The sequence below is a fragment of the Bufo bufo genome, chromosome 5 (assembly GCF_905171765.1).
Source record: "Bufo bufo chromosome 5, aBufBuf1.1, whole genome shotgun sequence".
In the NCBI taxonomy this organism is placed as follows: Eukaryota; Metazoa; Chordata; class Amphibia; order Anura; family Bufonidae; genus Bufo; species Bufo bufo.
Window position 1 is genome coordinate 549,937,771 of NC_053393.1, and position 14,859 is coordinate 549,952,629.

General features: G+C 44.0%; 1 protein-coding gene across 6 annotated transcripts in view; it reads right to left on the reverse strand.

Annotated features, from left to right (window-relative positions):
* CSPG5 (chondroitin sulfate proteoglycan 5) overlaps positions 1–14,859 on the reverse strand; it is an 82,204-nt gene that overhangs the window by 12,717 nt on the left and 54,628 nt on the right. For 2 of the 6 annotated variants that reach the window (XM_040431453.1, XM_040431456.1), the window contains exons 3-4: positions 2,679–2,867; positions 477–552 (exon numbers count right to left, since the gene is read on the reverse strand). In XM_040431453.1, the coding sequence (XP_040287387.1) occupies positions 477–552; positions 2,679–2,867 (265 nt within the window). Of the gene's footprint in view, positions 1–395; positions 553–2,678; positions 2,868–14,859 lie in introns of all 6 variants that reach the window. The other 4 variants (XM_040431451.1, XM_040431455.1, XM_040431454.1 and 1 more) reach the window with 3 other exon arrangements.

The following is a 14,859-nucleotide window of genomic DNA, read 5'->3' on the forward strand; positions in this document are numbered from 1 at the left end:
GGAGACAGAGGAGATGAAGACAGAGGAGATGGAGACAGAGGAGATGGAGACAGAGGAGATGGAGACAGAGGAGATGGAGACAGAGGAGATGGAGACAGAGGAGATGGAGACAGAGGAGATGGAGACAGAGGCGATGGAGATGAGGCGATACAGTGGATGGAGGGAAAATGAGGAGGGTGGAGAGGACTTGTTCTTTTTGCAGGTTAGTATTGATCATGCAGCATTCGGGGCTCCGTTGCAGGCAGGCTATCAGTCAGTGTATGAGGTGATTGTTCCTGGGGGGTCATGCTGCAGGAGATATGGGGGTCCCTGCATACCCCTGCCCCCGCTCTCTGAACCCACCCTCCTCAGTGCTTGCAGCATGCAGAAGCATAGACATGAAACAGACGAGTTACCTGACAGATAACGTTATCATAGTAAGCCATGGCACGGACATGGGGGGACAGTTTAGATGGAGTGTCGCATAGTTTCCTTACATTTGGGTGGGAGCCTTCCGCAATGGTGGAGAGCGAGAAATTATCGTTGTGGAGCTCGGAGGGAGTCCGGTACCTGCTGCGAGAGAAGAAGCATCAGCACCACTGCATACCTAGGTATGGCGGTGTACACAGGCATTCAGCCCATCACTGCCCAGGCATTCACTCTCTGTTATCAGCCAGACAGATCGCGGCTACTAGGCACGGACTGGCCCAGCAGGATCCCACCAGGGGCCCGGTGGGCTCCAGAATAGTGACATGCACGGACTGGCCCAGCAGGATCCCACCAGGGGCTCGGTGGGCTCCAGAATAGTGACATGTACGGACTGGCCCAGCAGGATCCCACCAGGGGTCCGGTGGGCTCCAGAATAGTGACATGTACGGACTGGCCCAGCAGGATCCCACCACAGGCCGGTGGGCCCCAGAATTGTGACATGTACGGACTGGCCCAGCAGGATCCCACCAGGGGCCCGGTGGGCTCCAGAATAGTGACATGTACGGACTGGCCCAGCAGGATCCCACCACAGGCCGGTGGGCCCCAGAATTGTGACATGCACCTGTTCTGTACACTGGGTGGGGGCCTCATCTGATGCCCTCGGTGGACTGGAATCATTCTGCCATGCAGCGACACCAAGTATCTATCAACGAGACGGGCCCTAAGAGGTGGCTGCCCCCCGCTGGTAGGGAGAGGGACCCCTGACCTTGTCGTTTTCTAGATTTATTATGCATTTGGCAACCCAAGACATTTCTATGAGCCCACCAAGTTCTTCTCTTCACTTCTGTGTGGGGGAAGGGTAGTGACAACTTCTGTGATGTCAGGTGATGGGTCGTTATCTCTTTACTACTCCTTGGCCCACGAGGTAGACCCGTACCACTGTAACTGAACGCGCCGTAGAGCGCAGAGTGAAAACGCCGGCTACAAGGCTGTCATCTCAGGGGCCCCCGATGCAAATTCATCCCAACTCTCTAAAGTTGCAGAGAACTCGGTGCCCCCGCTCCACCCGCACAATGCTTACCTCCGCCTGGCAGAACACCCACAATACAAGCTCCTTACACCCCCCACCCGCTGTAAATCCGCAGACAGATGCCGCCCAGTGGGGGCTCCTTATTCTGGGCCTGACAGATGGGGCTTTGTCCGGAGCCGCCATGAAAAGCTTAGACCAACAACCGCCGGACACAAACTACTACAAAGAAGGAGAGGAGAAGAGGCAAGGACGCAGCAAGATGATGGGGGGAGTAGTGCTGTGGGATTCTCTGAGTATCACTCATGAGAGGCTTAGATACAGCGGCCCAGCAGACAGTATCACACGTGACAGGCTAACATACACAGCTCAGCAGACAGTATCACACAGGAGAGGATTAGATACACAGAGGAGAGGATTAGATACACAGCTCAGCAGGCAGTATCACACAGGATAGGATTAGATACACAGAGGAGAGGATTAGATACACAGCTCAGCAGGCAGTATCACACAGGATAGGATTAGATAGACAGAGGATAGGATTAGATACACAGAGGAGAGGATTAGATACACAGCTCAGCAGACTGTATCACACGTGACAGGCTAACATACACAGCTCAGCAGACAGTATCACACAGGATAGGATTAGATACACAGCTCAGCAGACAGTATCACACAGGACAGGATTAGATACACAGCTCAGCATACAGTATCACACAGGATAGGATTAGATACACAGCTCAGCAGACAGTATCACACAGGATAGGATTAGATACACAGCTCAGCAGACAGTATCACACATGACAGGATTAGATACACAGCTCAGCAGACAGTATCACACAGGATAGGATTAGATACACAGCTCAGCAGACTGTATCACACAGGATAGGATTAGATACACAGCTTAGTAGACAGTATCACACATGACAGGATTAGATACACCGCTCAGCAGATAGTATCATACATGATAAGTTTAGATACACATCTCAGGATACACAGCACAGCAGACAGTATCAGGCATGATGGGCTTAGATACACAGCTCAGCAGACAGTATCAGACATGATGGGCTTAGATACACAGCTCAGCAGACAGTATCACACAGAACAGGATTAGATACACAGCTCTGCAGATAGTATCACACAGGATAGGATTAGATACACAGCTCTGCAGATAGTATCATACATGATGGGCTTAGATACATTGGCTATATAGATGATCATTTTCCAGACAGGGGTCACTTACTTTCTTTTACGTAGTTTGTAGTTCTCAGTTTTGAGTAAATAGAGTTTTTTGGCAAAGAAGACGGTCATCATGAAGAGCAGGAGGACGACGAGCGCGGCGGTGCCCACGGCCACACACATGACCTGGAAGTCGGTGATGATGGACTCACAGCGCAGCCCCTTGTGCCATATGTAGTCCTGCGTGTTACACCTGCAAAGCACAAGAGACAGAAGGTTACTGAGCCTGGAGGACCAGGACCCCCACAGACCCCCCAGCAGCCCCATCACCACCAGTTACATGTACAAAATTAAAATGGGATTGTAGATACTAGTATAGAGCCTCCCAGTCACTGTCACCACATCAAATCAGTGAGATAGTACTGAGCATGGAGATAGTACTGAGCATGATGGAGATAGTACTGAGCATGGAGATAGTACTGTGCATGGAGATAGTACTGTGCATGGAGATAGTACTGAGCATGGAGATAGTACTGAGCATGATGGAGATAGTACTGAGTATGATGGAGATAGTACTGAGTATGATGGAGATAGTACTGAGTATGATGGAGATAGTACTGAGCATGATGGAGATAGTACTGAGCATGATGGAGATAGTACTGAGCATGGAGATAGTACTGTGCATGGAGATGGTACTGAGTATGATGGAGATAGTGCTGAGTATGATGGAGATAGTACTGAGCATGGAGATAGTACTGAGCATGATGGAGATAGTACTGAGTATGATGGAGATAGTACTGAGTATGATGGAGATAGTACTGAGTATGATGGAGATAGTACTGAGCATGATGGAGATAGTACTGAGCATGGAGATAGTACTGTGCATGGAGATGGTACTGAGTATGATGGAGATAGTGCTGAGTATGATGGAGATAGTACTGAGCATGGAGATAGTACTGAGCATGGAGATAGTACTGAGCATGGAGATAGTACTGAGTACGATGGAGATAGTACTGAGCATGGAGATAGTACTGAGTACGATAGAGATAGTACTGAGCATGGAGATAGTACTGAGCATGGAGATGGCACTGAGTACGATGGAGATAGTACTGTGGATGAAGATAGTACTGAGCATGGAGATGGCACTGAGTACGATGGAGATAGTACTGAGCATGGAGATAGTAATGAGCATGGAGATAGTACTGAGCATGGAGATAGTACTGAGCATGGAGATAGTACTGAGCATGGAGATAGTACTGAGCATGGAGATAGTACTGAGTATGATGGAGATAGTACTGAGTATGATGGAGATAGTACTGAGTATGATGGAGATAGTACTGAGTATGATGGAGATAGTACTGAGTATGATGGAGATAGTACTGAGCATGGAGATAGTACTGAGCATGGAGATGGCACTGAGTACGATGGAGATAGTACTGTGGATGAAGATAGTACTGAGCATGGAGATGGCACTGAGTACGACGGAGATAGTACTGAGCATGGAGATAGTACTGAGCATGGAGATAGTACTGAGCATGGAGATAGTACTGAGCATGGAGATAGTACTGAGCATGGAGATAGTACTGAGCATGGAGATAGTACTGAGCATGGAGATAGTACTGAGCATGGAGATAGTAATGAGCATGGAGATAGTAATGAGCATGGAGATAGTACTGAGCATGGAGATAGTACTGAGCATGGAGATAGTACTGAGCATGGAGATAGTACTGAACATGGAGATAGTACTGTGGATAGAGCTGTATGTGGCGATAATACTAGATATACAGGCTGCCTGCATTACATGTTCAGCTCTGTTTTCCCTGAGCTTAAATACTCTGTGCTGCTGTAAATAGTCTAATAGTCATATGTAGATGGCCTCTTCTGCAGGAGATTGCGGTGCGATCACAGACATCTACTCCTGTGATTTTCTGCCTGGATTTGGTTTGTGGGTAAAGAGGTCAGAAGTCCCCGGGGCGGCTCCAGCACCGCTCCCTCCGCTGTGCGCCATTCCTGCTCTTCGGAATAAGTTTGTGAATCCTAAATACATCATAACTTTCAGATGAGGAAGAAGGTGAAGATAAAGGGGCCTCTCTGGCCTAGTGGTGCAGTCATGCAGATCACGCTGCAGCAGCATCCATTAAATATGGACAAGTGGAGTCCAAATTCTGCAACAAGATGTAAATCTAAAAGGGGCGACCCCACTGTATATCAGAGGAGGGACCCTGACCCCCTGAGGTCTTCTCCTGCCGCCCCCACCTGAGCTCTTCTAGCGGTGCAGTCATCCATACCGCCACGCTCGCACAGAACAGCATCATTTATAAAATATAAACAAGTTGAGTCCAAGTTCAATGGCTGGAAACACATCCAAGAGAAGCAGCTGTATATTCCTATATACTCACAGCTAATGACCCCCAGTATACAGGGTCAGGGTTAGAATGCGGGTAGACCCCTCATGGTGTGTCACCCACTCCGCGCTTCAGCTCCTCTGGTGAGGACCACTCTCCGGACTAGTGGTGCAGTCATGGCTAACCAGTGGCAGCGCTATTGGGGACACAGTGGCGACCAGGCCTCTAAGACACAGGGGGCCTGGAGAGGTGAGTGACCCTTCACTGCCCTAGACCAGGTACACCAGAAGTAACCCCTTCACTGCCCTATACCACCAGGTATACTAGGATTAACCCTTTTACTGCCCTAGACCACCTAGTATACCACTGTCAGCACCTTGACCACCACATACTAAATCGACCCTATAGTGTGTCGGTGTAGAGTGCCTATATGGCAGCCACTGACTTCCAAGGGAGTTGCCTAGCCACACAACTATCCCTGTGAGAAAAGCGCTTTACAAATGATTGTCATTGTATACCAACATTAACGTCTTCACTGCCCTAGATCACCAGGTGTACTAATAGTCATCCCTTCACTGCTCTAGTGAAGGGGCAGGTATACCAACAAGAACCCATTGGCTTCCCTAGACCACCAGTTATAGTAGAAATAACCCCTTTACTGCCCTAGACCATCAGGTATACTAACAATAACCCCTTTACTGCCCTAGACCATCAGGTATACTAACAATAACCCCTTTACTGCCCTAGACCATCAGGTATACTAACAATAACCCTTTTACTGCCCTAGACCATCAGGTATACTAACAATAAGCCTTTTACTGCCCTAGACCATCAGGTATACTAACATTAACCCCTTTACTGCCCTAGACCATCAGGTATACTAACAATAACCCCTTCACTGCCCTAGACCATCAAGTATACCAACATTAACCCCTTTACTGCCCTAGACCATCAGGTATACTAACAATAACCCCTTTACTGCCCTAGACCATCAGGTATACTAACAATAACCCCTTTACTGCCCTAGACCATCAGGAATACCAACATTAACCCCTTTACTGCCCTAGACCATCAGGTATACTAAGAATAACCCCTTTACTGCCCTAGACCATCAGGTATACTAACATTAACCCCTTTACTGCCCTAGACCATCAGGTATACTAACAATAACCCCTTCACTGCCCTAGACCATCAGGTATACTAACATTAACCCCTTTACTCACCTAGACCATCAGGTATACTAACAATAACCCCTTTACTGCCCTAGACCATCAGGTATACTAACATTAACCCCTTTACTGCCCTAGACCATCAGGTATACTAACAATAACCCCTTCACTGCCCTAGACCATCAGGTATACTAACATTAACCCCTTTACTGCCCTAGAGTCTAGACCATCAGGTATACTACCATTAACCCCTTTACTCCCCTAGATCACTAGGTATACTGATGTTAGCGTCTTCACTGCTCTAGACTACAGAGGACACAGACAATAGCCATCACAACAGAAATCTTGCAGTACCCCCCCCCCAATAGCATGGATTTTGGGAAGAATTTGTAGCTCCATGTCCTGACATTTCTAGACAATATAAAGGATGCAGGATATTAATAATAGAACTAATAATTGACCCACAATTTGTACTGAACTCTCCACAGAATCTATGAAGATTGCGCCGCTCTTCACGTGGCGGAGCCCGGACCCCTGCCCGCCCAGATTGCGGCTCCGCCAACACAAACTGTTTCTATAAAAAAGAATTTGCTTCCTTTGCACTAACGTTCCCGACTCAAACCGTTGTGTTTTGCATCATGAATATTTATGACCACGTCCTTGCAGGAAGCCGAGGCGGAGAGGAGACTCCATAAACGCTTCTGAAGACCCTCAAGGTGATTGCGATGAGAAAACATCTGATTTATCCAGGGAGGGGGCAGAGAAGACAAAGGCAGGAGAACAACATAGGAGGGGGTTCATCGTTACTAAAACCAACACTGCGCCCTTGTAATGTCCCCGCACGACCCACGGTGATCACCTCCTACTGATGTCAGAGAAACCAACTGCACAATGAAGATATGTCCAGAAAAATACAAAGTAACAACCGATATATAATAGTGATACACAGAGCCAGGTAGGTACTGCAGGAAATAGGATCAGACATAGCCCTGAAAGTACCGCTACATGGCCCCTTATCTTTTACACTAATACAATGTTACAGTACGAAAGATGGAGGATTGACCAAAGAAATAGAAAGGGACTGAATTATAGCAGTGATATTCTTGTACATAGGAGGCAGTATTATAGTAGTTATATTCTTGTACATAGGAGCAGTATTATAGTAGTTATATTCTTGTACATAGGAGGCAGTATTATAGTAGTTATATTCTTGTACATAGGAGGCAGTATTATAGTAGTTAGATTCTTGTACATAGGAGCAGTATTATAGTAGTTATATTCTTGTACATAGGAGCAGTATTATAGTAGTTATATTCTTGTACATAGGAGGCAGTATTATAGTAGTTATATTCTTGTACATAGGAGCAGTATTATAGTAGTTATATTCTTGTACATAGGAGGCAGTATTATAGTAGTTATATTCTTGTACATAGGAGGCAGTATTATAGTAGTTAAATTCTTGTACATAGGAGCAGTATTATAGTAGTTATATTCTTGTACATAGGAGCAGTATTATAGTAGTTATATTCTTGTACATAGGAGGCAGTATTATAGTAGTTATATTCTTGTACATAGGAGCAGTATTATAGTAGTTATATTCTTGTACATAGGAGGCAGTATTATAGTAGTTATATTCTTGTACATAGGAGCAGTATTATAGTAGTTATATTCCTGTACATAGGAGGCAGTATTATAGTAGTTATATTCTTGTACATAGGAGCAGTATTATAGTAGTTATAGTCTTGTACATAGGAGGCAGTATTATAGTAGTTATATTCTTGTACATAGGAGCAGTATTATAGTAGTTATATTCTTGTACATAGGAAGCAGTATTATAGTATTTATATTCTTGTACATAGGAGCAGTATTATAGTAGTTATATTCCTGTACATAGGAGCAGTATTATAGTAGTTATATTCCTGTACATAGGAGCAGTATTATAGTAGTTATATTCTTGTACATAGGAGGCAGTATTATAGTATTTATATTCTTGTACATAGGAGCAGTATTATAGTAGTTATATTCCTGTACATAGGAGCAGTATTATAGTAGTTATATTCCTGTACATAGGAAGCAGTATTATAGTAGTTATATTCTTGTACATAGGAGCAGTATTATAGTAGTTATATTCTTGTACATAGGAGGCAGTATTATAGTATTTATATTCTTGTACATAGGAGCAGTATTATAGTAGTTATATTCTTGTACATAGGAGCAGTATTATAGTAGTTATATTCCTGTACATAGGAGGCAGTATTATAGTAGTTATACTCTTGTATATAGAAGCAGTATTATAGTAGTTATATTCTTGTACATAGGAGCAGTATCATAGTAGTTATATTCTTGTACATAGGAGCAGTATTATAGTAGTTATATTCTTGTACATAGGAGGAGTATTATAGTAGTTATATTCTTGTACACAGGAGCAGTATTATAGTAGTTATATTCTTGTACATAGGAGCAGTATTATAGTAGTTATATTCTTGTACATAGGAGCAGTATTATAGTAGTTATATTCTTGTACATAGGAGCAGTATTATAGTAGTTATATTCTTGTACATAGGAGCAGTATTATAGTAGTTATATTCTTGTACATAGGGGACAGTATTATAGTAGTTATATTCTTGTACATAGGGGACAGTATTATAGTAGTTATATTCTTGTACATAGGAGGCAGTATTATAGTAGTTATATTCTTGTACATAGGAGCAGTATTATAGTAGTTATATTCCTGTACATAGGAGCAGTATTATAGAAGTTATATTCTTGTACATAGGAGCAGTATTATAGTAGTTATATTCATGTACATAGGAGCAGTATCATAGTAGTTATATTCTTGTACATAGGAGCAGTATCATAGTAGTTATATTCTGGTACATAGGGGACAGTATTATAGTAGTTATATTCTTGTACATAGGAGGCAGTATTATAGTAGTTATATTCTTGTACATAGGAGCAGTATTATAGTAGTTATATTCTTGTATATAGGAGGCAGTATTATAGTAGTTATATTTCTGTATATAGGAGCAGTATTATAGTAGTTATATTCTTGTACATAGGAGCAGTATTATAGGAGTTATATTCTTGTACATAGGGGGCAGTATTATAGTAGTTATATTCCTGTACATAGGAGCAGTATTATAGCAGTTATATTCCTGTACATAGGAGCAGTATTATAGTAGTTATATTCTTGTACATAGGAGGCAGTATTATAGTAGTTATATTCTTGTACATAGGAGGCAGTATTATAGTAGTTATATTCTTGTACATAGGAGCAGTATTATAGTAGTTATATTCTTGTACATAGGAGCAGTATTATAGTAGTTATATTCTTGTACATAGGAGGCAGTATTATAGTAGTTATATTCTTGTACATAGGAGCAGTATTATAGTAGGTATATTCTTGTACATAGGAGGCAGTATTATAGTAGTTATATTCTTGTACATAGGAGGCAGTATTATAGTAGTTATATTCTTGTACATAGGAGCAGTATTATAGTAGTTATATTCTTGTACATAAGGGCTGCATAATATGTGCTAGTCACAATAATGACTACACCCTGTACAGAATTATTAGGCAAATGAGTATTTTGACCACATCATCCTCTTTATGCATGTTGTCTTACTCCAAGCTGTATAGGCTCGAAAGCCTACTACCAATTAAGCATATTAGGTGATGTGCATCTCTGTAATGAGAAGGGGTGTGGTCTAATGACATCAACACCCTATATCAGGTGTGCATAATTATTAGGCAACTTCCTTTCCTTTGGCAAAATGGGTCAAAAGAAGGACTTGACAGGCTCAGAAAAGTCAAAAATAGTGAGATATCTTGCAGAGGGATGCAGCACTCTTAAAATTGCAAAGCTTCTGAAGCGTGATCATCGAACAATCAAGCGTTTCATTCAAAATAGTCAACAGGGTCGCAAGAAGCGTGTGGAAAAACCAAGGCGCAAAATAACTGCCCATGAACTGAGAAAAGTCAAGCGTGCAGCTGCCAAGATGCCACTTGCCACCAGTTTGGCCATATTTCAGAGCTGCAACATCACTGGAGTGCCCAAAAGCACAAGGTGTGCAATACTCAGAGACATGGCCAAGGTAAGAAAGGCTGAAAGACGACCACCACTGAACAAGACACACAAGCTGAAACGTCAAGACTGGGCCAAGAAATATCTCAAGACTGATTTTTCTAAGGTTTTATGGACTGATGAAATGAGAGTGAGTCTTGATGGGCCAGATGGATGGCCCCGTGGCTGGATTGGTAAAGGGCAGAGAGCTCCAGTCCGACTCAGACGCCAGCAAGGTGGAGGTGGAGTACTGGTTTGGGCTGGTATCATCAAAGATGAGCTTGTGGGGCCTTTTTGGGTTGAGGATGGAGTCAAGCTCAACTCCCAGTCCTACTGCCAGTTTCTGGAAGACACCTTCTTCAAGCAGTGGTACAGGAAGAAGTCTGCATCCTTCAAGAAAAACATGATTTTCATGCAGGACAATGCTCCATCACACGCGTCCAAGTACTCCACAGCGTGGCTGGCAATGAAGGGTATAAAAGAAGAAAATCTAATGACATGGCCTCCTTGTTCACCTGATCTGAACCCCATTGAGAACCTGTGGTCCATCATCAAATGTGAGATTTACAAGGAGGGAAAACAGTACACCTCTCTGAACAGTGTCTGGGAGGCTGTGGTTGCTGCTGCACGCAATGTTGATGGTGAACAGATCAAAACACTGACAGAATCCATGGATGGCAGGCTTTTGAGTGTCCTTGCAAAGAAAGGTGGCTATATTGGTCACTGATTTGTTTTTGTTTTGTTTTTTAATGTCAGAAATGTATATTTGTGAATGTTGAGATGTTATATTGGTTTCACTGGTAAAAATAAATAATTGAAATGGGTATATATTTGTTTTTTGTTAAGTTGCCTAATAATTATGCACAGTAATAGTCACCTGCACACACAGATATCCCCCTAAAATAGCTAAAACTAAAAACAAACTAAAAACTACTTCCAAAAATATTCAGCTTTGATATTAATGAGTTTTTTGGGTTCATTGAGAACATGGTTGTTGTTCAATAATAAAATTAATCCTCAAAAATACAACTTGCCTAATAATTCTGCACTCCCTGTATGCTTGCTGCTCATTAACATTCACCATGCTATCTATATTGGGACTTGTACTTGTCAAGCGCTGAATTCCTCATTCGGTACAATATTTCGCAGACACTATCGGCATCTAACTTTCTATTCCAGGGACGTCTCTGGTTTTTCATTGTTTCAGATGTGAAGCTTTTTTTTCCATTTCTTAGATAATGGAGGGAGTATTTGCATCACAAAACTTCAAAAAGTCCCTCACAGGGCAGTTACTGGCAGAGCCTGGACTCTCCCATCTTTCATGGCTGCTCCAATTACATGAGGAGGACTGAGCAGGTCCCATATCTTGCCAAATACAATTAGTATGTTGGCAGTGGGGAGAGCTCTGGGGTCAGTTTAAACCTCCAGTGATTAGCTGTCTTCGAGGCCATCATCACCACAATGCCAGTCTGTCTCTGGTACAATGCCACTGAGACCCCTTTTATAGTGCGGCTCCCATGTACTCGGAACACATCCAAAGTGACCCCAGTTATCACCGGGTAGAAAACGGTTCAGTGACAAATCAGAGACTGGAAAATAACCTGAGGCTGCGGGGACCTTAACTAAACACCAGGAGCTGGACAAATGTCTGCTGAAGATGGCGTCATATACTATGTATTATCTACCGGTCATTCAGGAATTCTTCACACCCTTTCACTTTCCTCACATTTTGTTCTCTCGCTCCTTGTGCTATACATGCCCCCATCAGTCTGTCCTCAATCCCCCATAATGAGAACGAGAGAACAGAAGGCGAGGAATCTTTACTGATTTTATTAAAAGGTAAAACTAGAATCTTACATTGACACAAGTCTTCAACCCCTTTACTCGGGACACAAGTCTTCAGCCCCTTTACTCAGGACACAAGTCTTCAACCCCTTTACTCGGGACATAAGTCTTCAGCCCCTTTACTCAGGACATAAGTCTTCAGCCCCTTTACTCGGGACATTAGTCTTCAGCCCCTTTACTCAGGACACAAGTCTTCAACCCCTTTACTCGGGACATAAGTCTTCAGCCCCTTTACTCAGGACATAAGTCTTCAGCCTCTTTACTCGGGACATAAGTCTTCAGCCCCTTTACTCAGGACATAAGTCTTCACCCCTTGTATTCAGGACATAAGTCTTCAGCCCCTGTACTCAGGACATAAGTCTTCAGCCCCTTTGGCAGTGATTCTGGAGAGTCTTCTTGGAGATGATGCTACAAGGTTTACTCCTGGATTTGGGGACTTTCGGACGTTCTTCTCTGCAGATCCTCTCCAGCTCTGTCAGGTTTGATGGGGGCCATCGGTGGACAGGCATTTTCAGGTCTCTCCAGAGATGTTCCACTGGGTTCAGGACTCTGGCTGGGCCGTTCCTGTGTTGTCCTGGCTGTGTGCTTAGGGTAAACCTTCGGCCCAGTCTGAGGTCGAGTTCTGGATCAGGTTCTCATTAAGAATATCTCTGTACTTTGCTCAATTCAGCTTTCCCTCCACCATGACCAGTCTCCCGGTCCTCCCAGTATGATGCTGCCACCACCATGCTTCACTGTACGGATGGTATTCAGCAGGTGATGAGCGGCGCCTGGTTTCCTCCAGACATTACTGAGAAGAGGCTTCTTTCCGGCTGCTCTGCCATAAAGCTCAGATTGGTGGAGGCTGCAGTGATGGTCGACCTTCTGGATGTTTCTCCCATCTGCACAAAGGATCTTTGGAGATCAGTCAGATCGACCATTGGGTTCTTTGTCTCCTCTCTTATCAGGGCCCTTCTCCCCTCGATTACTTAGTTTGGGGGGCAGCAGCTCTAGGAAGAATTATGGAGGTCACTGTGCTCCTGGGAACTGTCAGTGCAGCATACATTTTTTCCCCCATTTTTGCCCCTTCTCCAGATCTGTCCCTCCACACAATCCTGTCTCTGAGCTCTACAGGCAGTTCTTTCCTCCTCATGACTTGGTTTCTGCTCTAATATTGATTGTCAGCAGTGAGATCTTCTATAGACAGGGCTGTCTCTTTCCATATCATGTGCGATCCACTGAATTTACCACAGGTGACTCCAATCAAGATGTAGAACATCTCAGAGATGATCTAGAGAAATGGGAGGCCCCAGAGCGAAGTGTCACATGTCATAGCAGAGGGACTGAAGACTTATGTCATAGCAGAGGGACTGAAGACTAATGTCCCGAGTGAAGGGGCTGAAGACTAATGTCCCGAGTGAAGGGGCTGAAGACTTATGTCATAGCAGAGGGACTGAAGACTTATGTCATAGCAGAGGGACTGAAGACTAATGTCCCGAGTGAAGGGGCTGAAGACTAATGTCCCGAGTGAAGGGGCTGAAGACTAATGTCCCGAGTGAAGGGGCTGAAGACTAATGTCCCGAGTGAAGGGGCTGAAGACTTATGTCATGAGTAAAGGGACTGAAGACTAATGTCCCGAGTAAAGGGACTGAAGACTTATGTCCCAGGTGAAGGGGCTGAAGACTTATGTCCCGAGTAAAGGGGCTGAAGACTTATGTCCCAAGTAAAGGGGCTGGATTTCTACAATTCTGTTTTCACTTTCTCATTATGGATTACTGAGTGCAAAATTATGTTTTTTTAGTACAAGAGCCAACATAACAAAATGTAGATGAGTGTGACATAATAATATACAGCCACGTGCAGGTCCACATTACACGTAACAGCGCACTACACCGGCCGCGCTCATCTCTCCTGGAGAAGTCACCGGCGTTCTCTGACTAACTGCTCACCACCTGAGGCTCCAGTTATTGGCACTCTGGCTGGTACTACAGTCAGGTCCATAAATATTGGGACATCGACACAATTCTAACATGTTTGGCTCTATACACCACCACAATGGATGTGAAATGAAAGGAACAAGATGTGCTTTACCTGCAGACTGTCAGCTGTAATTTGAGGGGATTTACATCCAAATCAGGTGAACGGTGCAGGAATTACAGCAGTTTGCATATGTGCCTCCCACTTGTTAAGGGGCCAAAAGTAATGGGACAATTGGCTTCTCAGCTGTTCCATGGCCAGGTGTGTGTTATTCCCTCATTATCCCAATTACAATGAGCAGATAAAAGGTCCAGAGGTCATTTCAAGTCTGCTATTTGCATTTGGAATCTGTTGCTGTCAACTCTCAAGATGAGATCCAAAGAGCTGTCACTATCAGTGAAGCAAGCCGTCATTAGGCTAAAAAAACACAACAAACCCATCAGAGAGATAGCAAAAACATTAGGACTGGCCAAAACAACTGTTTGGAACATTCTTAAAAAGAAGGAACGCACCGGTGAGCTCAGCAACACCAAAAGACCCGGAAGACCACGGAAAACAACTGTGGTGGATGACCGAAGAATTCTTTCCCTGGTGAAGAAAACACCCTTCACAACAGTTGGCCAGATCAAGAACACTCTCCAGGAGGTAGGTGTATGTGTGTCAAAGTCAACAATCAGGAGAAGACTTCACCAGAGTGAATACAGAGGGTTCACCACAAGATGTAAACCATTGGTGAGCCTCAAAAATAGGAAGGCCAGATTAGAGTTTGCCAAACGACATCTAAAAAAGCCTTCACTGTTCTGGAACAACATCCTATGGACAGATGAGACCAAGATCAACTTGTACCAGAGGGATGGGAAGAGAAG